At 47.3% G+C, this 15,672-nt stretch overlaps 1 protein-coding gene across 1 annotated transcript in view; it reads right to left on the reverse strand.

The window, feature by feature from the left end:
- Positions 1-15,672, reverse strand: part of Dnajc11 (DnaJ heat shock protein family (Hsp40) member C11) — a 57,158-nt gene that overhangs the window by 7,293 nt on the left and 34,193 nt on the right. The window contains exons 5-10 of the mRNA XM_052718708.1: positions 11,560-11,688; positions 10,420-10,542; positions 9,878-9,951; positions 3,738-3,927; positions 3,027-3,112; positions 2,577-2,693 (exon numbers count right to left, since the gene is read on the reverse strand). Coding sequence (XP_052574668.1) covers positions 2,577-2,693; positions 3,027-3,112; positions 3,738-3,927; positions 9,878-9,951; positions 10,420-10,542; positions 11,560-11,688 — 719 coding nt within the window. The remainder of the gene's footprint in view (positions 1-2,576; positions 2,694-3,026; positions 3,113-3,737; positions 3,928-9,877; positions 9,952-10,419; positions 10,543-11,559; positions 11,689-15,672) is intronic.

The following is a 15,672-nucleotide window of genomic DNA, read 5'->3' on the forward strand; positions in this document are numbered from 1 at the left end:
TGCGCCTTTCCTGGGACTCACTTGGTAGCCCAGGCTGGCCTCGAACTCACAGAGATCCGCCTGGCTCTGCCTCCCGAGTGCTGGGATTAAAGGCGTGCGCCACCACCGCCCGGCCTGAAATAGAAAATTCTTAAAGCTCTATGTTTGTGAAAGAAACTGAATTCATTTAGATTTGGGTCCTATCCCCAAGATTCCTCTTTACATACAAATATTTGAAAATATGAACTCTAACATTTATGTCAAGGGTAAGGGACATCCAACCAGCATAAAAATTTAGTTTGAAGGAGCCAGAGAGGCAGCGTAGTAGTTAATACCATATGGAGGACACGAGTTCAATTCCCAGCACCCACATCTGGAGGCCTGCAGCAGTTCCAGGGATGTGACACCTCGGGCCCCTCACAACACTCACACTCATGTGGACAGACCCCCACACAGTATTAAAAACAACAAGTCTTTAAAAAGTTTAATTTGGGCAGCTTAATACTGTCACAGGAAACACAGGGTGACAGGTGACATACCGTCCCTGAGAAGCTAATTCAAAGTAAGTCATCATCACAAGTGCTCAGACAGAATCTAGCATAGTATGGGGCCTCAGCCTCACTGGTGCTCTCAATTCAGATAAAAGAGGGTTAGAGTGCGTATAATCAGCGGTATCCAGGAATTGCAGCTCAGGAGGTGCAAAATGGTAGTGTCTGCAGAATCCTATGCAATCTCACCAGTATTCTATTTTAAAAAAATTATTTGATCCATGTGCATGTGTGACTGTATCACATGCACACAGTACCTGCAGAGGCCAGAGGGGGACACCTGATATATTAGAGAACTTAGTTCTCAAACTTTTTGGTGGATACATGTGCACATGGAGGTCAAAACAACCAAGTGTCATTCCTAAGGATTTGTGTTGTGGAATAATCCTTCTGTACGTCGTGTGACTATATGTTGCTATGATTGGTTTAATAAACAAGCTGACTGGCCAATAGCTGAACAGGATAAAGTTAGGTGGGAAAGCCAAACTGAGAACGATGGGATGAAGAAGGGCGGAGTCAGAGGAGTTTCGAGCCAGACGGAGAATGAGTCGGACATACAAAATGAGATAGAGGGCCTCAGTGTAGCACAGGGATTAATAGAAATGGGTCAAGTTGTAAGAGCTAGTTAGTAAGAGCCTGAGTCATCCGCCAAGCATTGTGTAATTACTATAAGCTTCCGTGTGTTTATTTGGAACTGGGCGGTCAGTACAGAAAAACTGCACCTCAGTTTACAGAGTTGTTCACACTTTTGTTTTCTTAGACAAGATCTTTCATTGGTCTGGGAGTTGGCTAGCAGGCTAGGATGGGCCCACCAACAAATCCCAGGAATCGGTCTGTCACTGACTTCTCAGCCCTGGGACCAAGCATCTGCTGCCACACTGGACTTTTCACATGGGCTCTGGGGTCAAACCAAGACTTCATTGCAAACACTTTCCTGAGTCATCTAGTCCCAGGCCTCCCTGATGCTAGGATTACAGACCTGACTGCCATGCCCACAGACTTAAATACCAGCTTCTTATGGTATCTAACATGAATGCTGTATAACACGGCTGCCTTACTGCACTGTCTGTGCCTGTGCAACTTTTCCTCCATGATTTCTGATTCAGGGTGGCTTAAATCCACACATGAGATATCCATGGATAGAGAGGGGACACCTGCATATAAACTGGAGACTTAGGAAGTGGCCAGGATGAGCCCTTAAGGCAAGGACATTGGAAATACAGTACAGCCATTCCTTGGAGTCATGGAGCACAGGTTCCAGGACTCCATCCAGACACCAAAACCTGTAGATGATGGTACTAAAAAGCACAGGCCAGACTGGGCCACTGCGGAAGAGTCTGCACAGACAAGGATTGTGCCCCACAGAGCTGCTTCTGTTTACAAGGCAGACAGAGATAGCCAGGAAGAAAAGCAGAGCTCCAGCGGGCTGTCCAAGAATCCCAGCACAGAGAAGCGTAGGGTGGGATGGAGAGGCAGAAGCTATCGACTCCACGTCAGAAGAGGATGGACAGCTGCCCTCTGCCGAGAAGGAAGATGCCCAGGTGGTCAAAGGCCCCTCCAGGGAGGGCTGGGAAGAGGCCCAACTGCAATACAATAGAGAAGGAAGCAAACCTATAAGCCAGATGTGTCCATGTCTGCAATCTCAATACCGAGGTAACTGAAACAGGAGGATCCCAAGTTTGAGTTCCAGGACAGCCTTGGCTATGTGAGACCATATCTGAAATAAAACACCCAAAGCCCAAGCACTCAGACAGCACTTCTGAATGACTAGGCAGTGTAGAGAAAGAATGCACGTTGACATGCTATTAGACAAGAAGGAATCTGATGCTGTGGATGCCTATGGTGGCACTGGGTGTGGACAGGGCTGCTGAGGTGTGAGGGACGCAATGATCAACATATTCCCAGGGAATGTGGGGCAGAGCCTAGGCCTCCACCAACTCACGGCTGGGTTTATGTTCTCCTTGACCTCTGCTCATGCAGCTCAGAAGCAATGGCACACTCAGGAATTAAACCTCAGCCCCTGGTTAGCAAGAGTCGGGCTCAACTTACTTGACTTTGAGAGACACACCCTGTGGGACGCCAATGCTCACAGCAGCACCCAAGACACTGTGTCTGGAGATCTTCCTCTCAGCTCCATACTCCACTATTGTCCCAAAGAAGCCTGCCCTGTGGGGGCAGAGCACAGCTGCTGGTACATGTTAACCTCCAGGCCACTAGGCCACACACAGGAGCTGCTTGAAAATAGAGCCAAGTCCCTATGCCTCCCCCTTCCCCCGCCCATTATCCACGGGAGCAGATGCCATGATGCTTCTGTGGGTATCAGCGGCTCTGGGACATCTTGGAGATTCTTTAGCAGCAGAGCCTCTCAAAGCTGGCTACAGAGCAAGGGGCAGTCAGGAAGCATCCCAGGAGTGACAATACCATAGTGGCCATCAGAGCCCCACCCTGGGGGTCCTCCACAGATCTGGCCCGTCTCTGCTGAGCAAAGCCGAGACTTACTTGAGGGATCCTTTCACACGCGTCTGGTCATCATCCTGGAACTTGTGCTGATAGCTGATGAGTGCGAAGGAGTGAGGGATCCCCAGCTGAGGAGAGGGGAGAGGGGTGCAGGTTCAGCCTCACCATTCTGGAAGAATGCCTGCAGGAAGCTTCATCAGGGCAAGTGTGTGAACATTTACCAGCAGCTAGTACAGCCCCTACTGATTGTGTAACGGCATGCTGAGAGATGACAGTGATCTGCAACTGTGTGAATCCCATATAAATAAGGTTCCAGAGAACCACAGGGTGACATGGTCTTACTATGAAATCTGCCATTAATAGGAACGTTATGAAGCACATGACTATAAAAAACCCTGAAATTTCTAATGAAAATGCAGTTTACTAGCCTCTCTTGAGAAACAGAAACCTCTGGCAACAGTGAGCTAGGACAAGGAGCTCAGGAGCAGTCACTCTCAAGAGACCTGCTTCCTACCAGCTTCCCTCTCTCTGCCTGGCCACGGTACCCAAGAGCACCATTCTGATATAAGGATGTGAAAACGCTACTTTCCTTTCACATGATCGGAACACAGCCACCTGGGTGCCCGAGAACATCCTCCTTCCACACTAGAGCCAAAGTCACTGCTGGTGTACCCAGAGCTGCTCCGCAGGGTGGAGGTTATGAGACAGGTGCCTCGGGATGCATCTTCAAGAGACTGCTGCTCCTTTCCTCACCTGCAAGGCCACAGTGAAGTGGCAAGTCTTAGTGTCCCGGACGATGCTGGTGTTCATGGCTGACTGGATACCCCACCGCCACTGCAGGTAGCCCACGGTGTTCTTGTCCAGGTTCCGAGCTAGGACAGTGGTAAGGCCGGGCCGGATTCCACGGGATGAAAACTGCAGAGCACAGTTTGTCGTCACAAAGCTGGGGGACAGACAGAAAGGGTCCAGCTGACACAGGCTCTGAGCGGCTCTACTGTGTCCTCTTGCCAGGCTGAGTCACTCCAAAATCTCTGGGCCAGCTCTCAGCAAGGAAAGGAGCAGGGCAAGGGGAGAGAGGGAAGTCTGTCTGTCTAGAATCCTCCCTGGTGACGCCCACTACCTGCCATCCACTCTGCTGGAGTACCTAAGTGCTGTGTGCTGAGCCAACAGAAGGCAATCTTGGTGATACTTTCAAACACAGTGCCTCAGGACGGTGGTCCCCAAACCTGCTGAATGCTGGAGACACCTGGCTGATCTGCAGCCACTGACAGCTGTTCCTATGTCAGGCATTCCAGTGTCTTCAGCATGGACGTGGAGCATGGACAGACAGCCTCCAAGTGACATCAACTCGAAACCCAGAGTAGAGATGCCCACTTCAAGTACACACCAGGCAGGTCAGAACACACACACAGACACACACACACGCACACACACACTATACAGGTCAGAACACACACACACACACACACACACACACACACACACACACCATTTTCTTTTACTGTATGAATATTTTGTCTACATTCAGGTAGTGTGCCATGTGTGTGCCTGTCCGATCCTCTGGACTGGGGTTCCAGATGCTTGTGAGCTGATATGTAGGTGTTAGGAATCAAGCCCAGGTCCTCCACAAGAGCAACAAGTGCTTGTAAATGTTAGGCCATCTCATTTTTAAAAAGTGCCCAGAGATCCTATGCTCATCCTGCTGTTGAAAATCAGCTTTCCAAGAAGGGCTCTGAAGTCAGCATCCAAAGAAGAGCAGCCCCACCTTCTGGTTAGAGAGAGCACTTCACCAGTACCACCAGGAGGAGGATGACAAATAACTGGTACCCAGGAGACAGCCTAACATTCACTGTGTTGTCTAGTGTCTAGTCATTTCTTTCTCAAATTTCTAAGCTCTGGAGATAACACTTGTGCCATTAAGGTAACCATGACACCTTTTTTTTTTTTTTTTTTTTAACCGAGACAGGGTTTCTCTGTGTAGCCCTGGCTGTCCTGGAACTCAGTCTGAGTACCAGGCTGGCCTCGAACTCAAGAGATTCTTCTTAAAGGCATGTGTCTTCATGCCCAGCTAACACACTGATGTAGAATATTATTTTAAGGTGTGTTACTCTTGTTCATGTTGCATTTGCATGCTGTGTGACTGTGCCTGTGTAAAACACCTGATGGCCTAATAAAGAGATGAATGGCCAATAGTGAGGCAGGAGAGAGAAATAGGCAGGGCCGGCAGGCAGAGAGAATATACAGAAGGAGAAATCTGGGAGGAAAGGAAGGAGGAGTGAGAAAAGGAGAGGAGGACATCAGGGGCCAGCCTACCCAGCCACAGAGAAACAATGAAAGCTATACAGGAATAGAAAAGAAAAAGCCCAGAGGCAAAAGATAGACAGGATAATTTAAAGTTAAGAAAAGCTGGCTAAAAACAAGTCAAGCAAAGGCCGGACGTTTAGAATTAGTAATAAGCCTCTGTGTATGATTTGGGAGCTGGGTGGTGGGCTCCACCAAAGAGCAAAAACAACTAGCAACATTTTGGCACACCAACTTGTTGCTCCAATTTCTATAGTGCCTGAGAAAGCTTTTTTTGAAAAAAAAAAAAAAAGGGGGGGGGGCGGATATGGCTCCTTTAAACGTTTCTGCCTGGTGGCAAGCCCTTGAACAGCGAGTACATTAAGTAGGAACAAAAAAAAAAAAACCAAAAAACAACAACAAAAACCTATGCTGTCGGTGGCACACGCCTTTAATCCCAGCACTTGGGAGGCAGAGCCAGGTGTATCTTTGTGAGTTCGAGGCCAGTCTGGCCAGTCTACAGAGCAAGCTCCAGGATAGGCAAGAAAACTACAGAAAAACCCTGTCTCGAAAAACCAAAAAGCAAAACAAAACAAACCTAAGTAAAAATGCCTGTCATAGCACAAGCCTAGGCAGGCATTCGAGAGCTCTAGGAAGGTTGAATGCAGTTCTCAGTCAGGAACCTCTGACCAACTATTAGCTTTGGGCCTGGCTTTCATGACCCGAGACGTCGGCAGAGGCAGCTGAGAGTCGCATGCAGAGGATCCAAGTGTAGGTTAGAAGTTTAAAGGTTTGCTTACACAGTCCAAAAAGGCTAAAAAATATGCACTAAAAGAAGTTCAGATGGGAAAAACCTCTGAGCAGGTTCCAGTGTTTTACAATGTGCGTAGGTTTAACAAAGAATATGGGTATAGACAGTCGTAGAAAGAAATAGTTTAAAAATAAAGTCTTTAAAGAGAGAGTAAAAGTAATATAAAAGAAAAAAGCCACATAAGATGGGAAACACAGAGGGAGTCTGGATCCTGTATAGTATTGATATTGAATTTTTTGATTGTTAATAAACAAAGAACAGCTGCTAAGAGACATGGGGTTGAAAGAGAATAAACCAGCCTATACACATTAGGAATCCTTTAACTTTTAAAAAGTTAAAAAAAAAATGTATTTGTCAAATGGAGATCAAAAATGCTTTGGAGTTTTGTTCCCACAGGAGATGAGAGGCTGTGGATTCCTTCAGGGTTAATATGGATCAGGTTTGATCAGGCGAGACCTCCTGAAACTTGACAGGTGATATTTATCAGCTGGTCTTCCCAGGACTTGGTCATTATCTCAAAATTTCCTCTCTGGAATCCTAAAGATACTTTGTTCACAGAGAGCAGGAAGCAGTTTGGAGACGTCCACACTCCCAAGAGGGGTGGGGAGGTTTTTGGTTGTTTGGTGGGTTATGGATGTTTGTTATCATTTAGGGGAATATATAATATTGATACAAATTTAAAGTTATTTTTGTTACACTGTATATGTGTTTCTACTCTTGTTTAAAGAATTTTTGTATATTGATAAAAATGTAAGGTTATTTTTGTTACAACATATTGTATATATGTTTCTATTTTTGTTTGAGATATTGTGCCTATGCAGTTCATTGGAAATGTAAGGTGAAGTTCTAGTTTTTGAAAGCTATTATTATAAACTATATAGGATAATCAGGAAACATAGGTTAGTCGTTAGTCAGTTATAACAATCAAAATTGTAGATATGTTAGGTATGCTTTCCAGATCATACAGAGATATATTATAAATAGATAGATGGTCTTCAAACCTTTCAAAGACCTACAGAATATGGCATTTAAACGGTTTTGTTAACACAGGCTTATCATGACAATGAGACACATGTATGGCTGGCAGCACCAGTTTACTTCAGAGAAGATGATGGGCATTGAAGAAACTCGTTATGGAAGTTTGCTTTCATTGTGGCAAGATTATCCAGTGGGCAAAGAAACTGCTCTTGCCTTTGACTGCTGACAATGTGCTGTGCAGACTGGACATGCTGGACACACAGGGAAAAGACTGTTGAACTTTGTCAAAACAAGGCAGGACAGTTCTTCAAAATTCCTGCTTCACAGAAGAGTCTGCCAGATATTCTGCAGAACACACAGGAAAGTGACTGCTGAACTTTGACAAAACAAGGCAGGATGGTCCTTTGAATTTCCTGCTTCACTGAGAAGTTTGCCAGATACTCTAGGCCTGTAGGCTGAAGATGGATGCCCTAATGTTGCAGAGGAACTCTGGGTGACTGTCCAGGCAGTCAGATGTCTCTGTCATTTTGAGAGTTTTTGGAAGTTGTTTGCAATGCACTATTTGCAACACGCTTAATAATATTATATTCTTCTGGGGCCTTTGATGGAGTTGAAGACTAGATAGTTATAGTTGCAGTTTTCCTTAGTTATGATAGAAAGTAAATTATGTATAAAACTTTCGAGTTACTAAGACGAATGGATAGTGGAGTGCTTTCTCTGAATTTGCTAAATGTAAATAGACTGAACATTGGAAATTAATTCTTTTATTTTATTTATTTATCATGTATACAGTGAGTGTTCAGCCTGCAGGCCAGAAGAGGGCACCATATCTCATTGTAGATGGTTGTGAGCCACCATGTGGTTGCTGGGAATTGAACTCAGGACCTCTGGAAGAACAGCCAGTGCTCTCAACCTCTGAGCCATCTCTCCAGCACTGGAAATTAATTCTTACTTGATAACTGTTTTTGCTGTATGTAGTTATACTATGTTAAAGTTAAAACCTTTCTTTTTATTAAGACAAAAAGGGAGAAATGTTGTAGAATATTATTTTAAGGTGTGTTACTTTTGTTTATGTTGCATTTGTTTAATTCTGTGAAGCTGTGTTACTGTGCCTGTCTAGAACACCTGATGATCTAATAAAGAGCTGAACGACCAATAGCAAGGCAGGAGAAAGGACAGGGACTGGCAGGCAGAGAGAATAAATAGAAGGAGAAATCTGGGAAGAAAAAAAGGAGGCAGAGAAGGAAGAGGACATCAGGGGCCAGCCACCCAGCCACACAACCAGCAATAGAGAAACAAAGAAAGGTATACAGGAATAGATAAGGAAAAGCCCAGAGACCAAAGACAGATGGGATAATTTAAAGTTAAGAAAAGCTGGCTAGAAACAAGCCAAGAAGCTAAGGCTGGGCATTTGTAAGTAAGAAAAAGCCTCTGTGTATTTATTTGGGAGCTGGGTGGTGGGCCTCCTAAAGGAGTAAAAAACAACACACTAACTTTTAATCAGTATTACTTTATACTCCCTTCCAGTAGCTTCCCTCAGCCATGCTAGAGAAAGGCTACATTTTCCTGCTTCACCTACATGAGCTAGGGGAACCAGCAGGGAGAATGTCATTAGTCAAGTTCCAAGAGGAAGCTCAGAGAAGCTCAAAGACTCCCAAAGGGAGGGAAACACTGCAGATAAGCAAGGCAGACACTGGACAGAGAGGTGGAGACCATTCCACAGGGCTGTCTGCTTGGGGCCAGGGTCTCCTGTAGGCCAGAGGTTGGCCTCTGATGTGCTATGCAGCACAGGCTGGCTTTGAACTCCTGATCCTCCTGCTTCTATCCCCTCAAATGATGGATTACAGGTGTTTACAACCATGCTTGCCTGTCCTATTTTCTTTTTGAGACAGGGTCTTACTATATTGTCCACACTAGTCTCCGATTTGTAATCCTTCTGCACCAGTCTGCAGAGTAGTGGGATCGGAGGCACCCACCACCAAGCCTGGCTTTACCAGCAATTTTGTTTGTTCTGAGACAACAGTCTTCTGTATCCCAGAATGATCTCAACCTCTCCACAAGTAGCTGAGGATGACCCTCAACTTCTGACCTCCTGGTCTCCACCTGCCTCTGCACCACCACATGCCTGGTTCTACACAGCAGCTTTAGGGCTGAGCTTTGATTGGCCCTGAGGAGAGACACGGCTGATAGGGATGCTGTGCACCAAGGAGGACAGATTATCTCTGGCTGGCCTGGAACTCGGTATGTAACCAGGCTGGTCTCAAACTCACAGAGACCCATCTGCCTCTACCTCCTAAACGCTGGGGTTAAGGTGTGCACCACCACACCTGGCCTCTCTGTCCTGATTACATATGTGATGTGACCAGTTCCCTCAGGGTCCAGCTGCTGTAACCCCCGCTACAGTGGACTATTCTCTGGAACTGCCTCCCCTACGCTGCTTGAAGCAGGGTGTGCTGTGTTACTAGCTGGGGAAGAAATTAGGACCGAAGGCTGGAGGGTGTGTCCTCACTGCAGCTAGAGGTGGTAAAACTCTGGTGTGGCCAAGTCCACCCAATCACCAGGTAGTACCAAGGCTCTGGGAGAGACACCAACATATCCACAAATGGCCCCAAGTTGGACAGCTTCTCAGTACAGAACAAAGCCTGGTGGGGCTGGGCCCTGCTTCCCAATGCAGAGCTCTGCCCAGCTTGCGGGCTGCCCACAGCACTTGTCCTACTGTGCCCACACAGCACAAGTCACTTCAAATGTCCACAATCACAAGAATTCACAGGTTCTAATACAAGTTAGCAAAGATCACCAAAAAGGTGCTATCTCATATATTTACCATCTTGGTGTGAGATTACGGAACAGCTTGAGACCAAATAAAGGGCCCTGGAGGTCTCCAGCTCCAAACTCCAACTGTTTGGAAAAACAAACACAGAAAGCATTACTGGCATTCTTTCTACAGCAGCAACCCAGGTCTCAGCACGAACCCGGCCAGGCTCTCAACAGAGAGCTGGCAGATTCCTAATGTCTCAGCACCACCACTGGCCCAGATTCACAGGGAGCCCAGACTGTAGATAGGGATTCCTCCAAAGAAAACGTCAGTCCTGCATTCTGACCTCCCTTGGCTCCGCTCAGAAGCGGAAGGAGACTGCCAGTCCACACCCCTCCCACCGTAGTACCACCGCTGCACGTTACGTTCAGCGGAGCAACTCCACACTGCTCCTGGACTACTGACCCGACAGGAAGTGGTCTGGCTGCCTCATTTATTACTGACCTGGGTGACTTTCAAGCAGCATTTCCCTCAGACAGCGAAGGTTAGCTTGCCGTATGACTATTCAATAACGGGACTATGTACGGACACCACAATCCAGCTGGTCTTACCTCTCCCCAGCCCTTTGCAGAAGTAACTCGTCGGAGTGCGAAGTTAACAGAACCACCGCCATTGCCATTCTGGGTGGAGAGACTTCCGGAGAGGATGGCTGTGTCTGTAGCTGTCAAGGGTGCCTAAGAGAAGATAACCACTGGTAGCAAGTGAACAGAGGCAATGGCGACAGAGACAGGCGGCCTCCTCTCACTTTACAGCAATGGCATGTGGCCATGAAAGCAGTAGTTTATTTTACAAAAGTTTTCTTGAGAGGGTCTCACTATGTCACTCTGGCTATGGGGCTACACAGAGGAGGCTAGCCTCCTTGTGGGATGATGTTCCTGCCTCTGACTCCTGAGTGCTGGCATGTACTCAGCCATGCATTTATGTGTGTATATGGTACTGGAGATCAAGCCCATGGCCTGCGATGATCAGGCAGATGCTCTACCTATGAGTTACCTCTTGAGCCTTGGAAGTTTCAAGGGGAGAATCTCCAGAACCCAAAGCTCCTCCAGTGTGCCGTGGCAGGAGCTTCATGGAGACCCCACCATATGCTGTCCTAGCCCTCTACTCCCAGCCTGCCACCAGGGATCTGGCCGTCCTAAAGGGCTCGTCAAGGACAGCAAGTTTCTTGGCGTTAACTCGATGGGGCAGGCTCATGCACTTAATAACAAATAAAGACGCTGGGGTGCCTTAAGTAGAACAGCCTGCCCCTATTACACCAGGGACGGGAGGGTGGTGTTCGAATCCCTGGCTCAGGACCAGAGCTGCTACTGTCTTCCACAGTTAAGTACTTAGAACTGAGAACTGTCTGCCAGTCAGGGCTGCTTTCTTTCCTAAAATCACTATGACCCTGGGCATCTATACTTACACCATTAGCACGCCTAATTGGCAAGACCTGGGACCTTGGGAGTTGAGTGCCAGCATTCAGCCACATTGTGTGTAGGGGCAAAGCAGTATCAGACAAGGTCAAATGGAGCATGCTCGCATGTTCTCTCATCCTCCCTTCCCCCTCTCTCTCAGTGGCTAATTGCAGCCTTTCATAAATAAATATGAGGAGAACACCCCCTCCCCAGCCAACTCCCATCCAGCTGCTCCGGCTTTGTGCCTCATTAACTCAGGCCCAGGCTGTACTTGGAGAGGTGTCTGTGCTTTACCTCAATGGACTGGGATATGTGCATTTTATTAATCTCAATCTGCGGAAAGCCACTTCCGGACACATCTTCATATTCCTCATCATAGCGATCAAAAAGGTCAGTAGCGTCGACTCCAACGCTGATGGTTCCCTGGGGCAGAAAAACAGGCCATCAGCACCAAGTGCTGGTGTTTTGTGGAGTGAAAACATTGAAGCAGAATGCTCAGGCATCTCACTTCACGGGAGGACAGTGCTCCATGAAGCCTACAAAGCATGGATGTTATAGTTCAAATAAAAAGCTTCGGCATGCCTGGGACTGCTAGAGCCAGAAAACACCAGCTCTGTGGGAAGACCAGCCTGTCCACACCTGCAGAGCGAGCATGCACCAGAGAAGACACGGGAGAGAGAAGCACATGACTTGACCATGCAGGGACCACACAGGACCCTGGCTACATCGCCTAGACACCAGCCCATTGGACTAAGCACCTTTACTTCAAAACCACTTCTTCATTCCACATGTAGACCCAAGAGTGCCCTCCAGAGCAGGAAGCAGGTACATGATGTGCACACATGGGATGTTCACACTGTTCTGCCTCTGAAAACTACGTTGAGCCACAGGAGGCAGCATGTTCACAAGATTCACTGAGCTAAAATTTTGCTGTCTTAGTCAGGGTTACTAGAGCTGTGGTGAAACACCATGACCAAAAGCAAGTTGGGGAGGAAAGGGTTTATCTGGCGTACACTTCCATATCCATAGTCCATCACTGAAGAAAGCCAGGACAGGAACTCAAACAGAGTGGGAACCTGGAGGCAGGAGCTGATGCAGAGGTCATGGAGGGGCACTGCTTACTGGCTTGTTCCCCATGGCTTGCTCAGCCTGCTCTCTTGCAGAACCCAGGACCACCAGCACAGGGATGGCACTGCCCGCAGTGGGTCTCATCCTCCCCCATCAATCACTAATTAAGAAAATGCTCTACAGGCCTACCTACAGCCCAATCTTACGGAAGTATTTTCTTAACTGGGGTTCCCTCCTCTCAGATGACTCTTGCCTGTCAAGTTAACATAAAATCAGGCAGCACATGGATAAAATCCTTCACAGAAAAACAATGTGTATCATTTTCTTTCAAAGTTCTAAGACTTTTCTCATGGTTACATATCTTAACCGAATGTATGTACACACACACAAAATCACGCACATTTTTATTAATTTCTCTTCAGCCTACTTATTATTTTTCAAGATGGAGACTCACTTTGTGGCCCAGGTTGACCTAAAATGTACCATGCACACTGGCACTGAATTTGAAGCAGCACTCCTGACTCTGCTTCTCAGGTGCTAGGAGTACAGGAGTACATCGATGGATCAGCCCGACTCCATCTTAAGATTATCTTGTTACAAGGTCAAAATAAGTTCATTCCTGTTTTCTATAAAACTTGGGTTTGATTGTGTCTTGACACACTTTCTGGAATTTGACATGTTCCATGACCTCCACCCTAATCTCCACCCTGATGAAGTAAGATACTCTGCCAAATAATTCTGAAATGTTCAGCCAAATTCCTATATATATAAAATCAAAATTCCTCTGGAACCACCCCGCACCCCTAACTCAGTCCTGCAGTTTTTTGGGGCTATATAAGCTCCACCTTTCCCTGGGTTCGATGCTATTTTCTCAAATGCCACTTTAGGAAGAGAGCTGTCTGACAGAAAATAAAGCTTGCCTAGTTTGACCACAGAAGTAAGGTAACGGTTTTGACTCTTGGTTGTACGAGTCCCTTCCTGCAGGGTGCTTAAGAGTCTCATGCAGCTTAGTCTGGTTCAAACTCATTATGCAGTCAAGGGATGACCTTGAACTCCTGATCCTCCTGCATCTACCTCTAGGGGCTACGATTATGGGTGTGCTACCACCCCTACATGACAAATGGTTGGACAGATGAATATATTCCTTAAACAATGTATCAAGACGTAATTCAGCCGGTTGTGGTGGTGCATGCCAGTAGGATTTGCTGAAGGAGGCAGAGGCAAGAGGATCACAAGTTCAAGGCCAGCCTGGTCTACAGAGCGAGATCCAGGACAGGCTCCAAAACTACACAGAGAAACCCTGTCTCAAAAAACAAAAACAAAACAACAACAAAAACAACAAAAAGTAATTCAGTGTCCCCAAGAAGGGGAGATATGCAAGCATAGACTTATGACAGACATGAGTGATGGCCTCAGGGGTACCTAATGGAGGAGTCAGGATTGAGGCCAGTAGGGGCTGAAGAGAGCTATTGTTGGAGCTGAAGCACAACTACAGCCTGACGCTGGGAGGCTAAGGCAGGAGTATCCTTTGAGCTCAGAAGGTAACACAGTCGGCACTAGCCCCTGAAAAAAATGTCTGTCCCTAGCTTTGTGCTTTCAAAGTGGGGCCTAGTGTGACCTAACTCCTCTCTCTCTTTTTGGTTAAAAGGTGAAGGTCTGCTCCACACAGCTGCCAGGATGTGCTGCTACAGGCCCCCAAAGCAGCTTCCACAATCAACTCTGGACAGACTGTTCTCTTTCTTTCTTTCTGAGACAGGGCTTTGCTTGCTAGACAGCCCTGGCTGGCCTATTACTTGAATGGCAGTCAGGCAGGCTCAGAGGGTATGCTATGTGAAGTTCGTCTAGGACCATACCACCTTCACCTTGTTTTTGTTGGCTTAGCTACTAGCCAAGATTTCCCACAAAGTATCACCAGCAGTAATAGTTGCGTTGAATCAAGATTCCAGAGTGGGGGCTGGCAAAATGGCCTAGAGGGTCACGCGTACTGGCCGCCAAGCCCAACTACCTGAGTTCCACCTCAGGAATCCACAGGACAGAAGGAAAGAACTGACTGGAGCGAATCACCCTGATTTTCACACCATGCATCACATCCTCTCTAAATAAAGCTGTAATCTACAAGGAAAAAAAGACAGCAGAGTGGGTCTGACGGTCACCCTCACCTCCGCATTTGTGGACAATGTCTCTCCCATCTAACACGCGGGGCGGTGAAATGCCCAGCAAGGGCCCCACTCTTCTCCTATCCACACTGTCTCTTGGCTTTAAAAAGGTGTTTATTTATTCATCCGTGTGCCCACGCATATGCATGCACCTGGTCTCTGCACATGAAGAAGCCAGAAGAGGGCATCAGGTGCCCACCTCTATTTCTCTCCACCTACTCCTCTGAGGCAGGGTCTTTTCCTAAGCCCAGGACTGGCATTTTCTTGGCTGGGCTGGAGGCCAGCAAAGCTCAGTGACCCTCCTGTTGCTGCCCTCCTTGGAGTTGGGGTTATAGTCATGTTCAGAATACCTGGCTTGTTATATGGGTGCTGAGATCTGGAATCCAGTATGATTTTGAAGCAGTGCTCTTAACCCCAGCCATCTGTGGTGACCCATAGAGGCTTCCTAGTGAGACCTTACTCAAGGTCAGAGAATCTGAGCTTGCTTTATACAACAGGGCTGCATAATGGGATGATTTGGCCACGGGCGTAGGTACCAAGTGTTTTAAAGGGTGTACACTTGGCTGTACATTGTGCTTTGATCTTGATAGAAGAGGTCTTTTGCCTCTCCCCTTGGCATATTATAAAAAGGTCTTTTGAATAAAGCTCGGCATGGCTGGTATGGACCCAGGGCCCTCCCGAAGCTATCCTGTATCTCTCTTTCTTACCGTCTCTATCTTTCTGCCTAGTATTTCCTCATTCCCCTTTCCTTCCCTCAAGAACCCTTTGCCAGGTCGGAGCTGGGCTCTGACAGACTCCCACAGTCATCTATCTCTTCAGGTTCTCTCCTCCCGTCCATTCCAAGGTGAAATGAAACAGCATGTTCTTGCCTCAGAGGGCCACATAGTACTGGCCCATGTGGTGCTTACTGACAAAATCGCTTGGTACAGTTAACTCCTTTCAGGCTCAGTGGTGGTGGGCGGTCTCAGATGTGCCTTCTGGGTGGCAGGTGGCCAGTGCGTTAGCCTGTACGATGTAGGAAGTTGTCAAGCTATTGTCAGCCACAATCACAGGACAGTGATGGGTAGCTGTGACAGGTGGGAAACGAGGGTGGGCTTGCTCTGTATGTAGTTGGATCTACCACAGTCTATCTGTCATCTGCTGCTGATGTCATCAGGACTGGCATTTCCAGTGAAGGGCTGGA

The sequence above is a fragment of the Peromyscus californicus genome, unplaced genomic scaffold, assembly GCF_007827085.1.
Source record: "Peromyscus californicus insignis strain IS unplaced genomic scaffold, ASM782708v3 Scaffold_5__1_contigs__length_169319896, whole genome shotgun sequence".
Classification (NCBI taxonomy): Eukaryota; Metazoa; Chordata; class Mammalia; order Rodentia; family Cricetidae; genus Peromyscus; species Peromyscus californicus.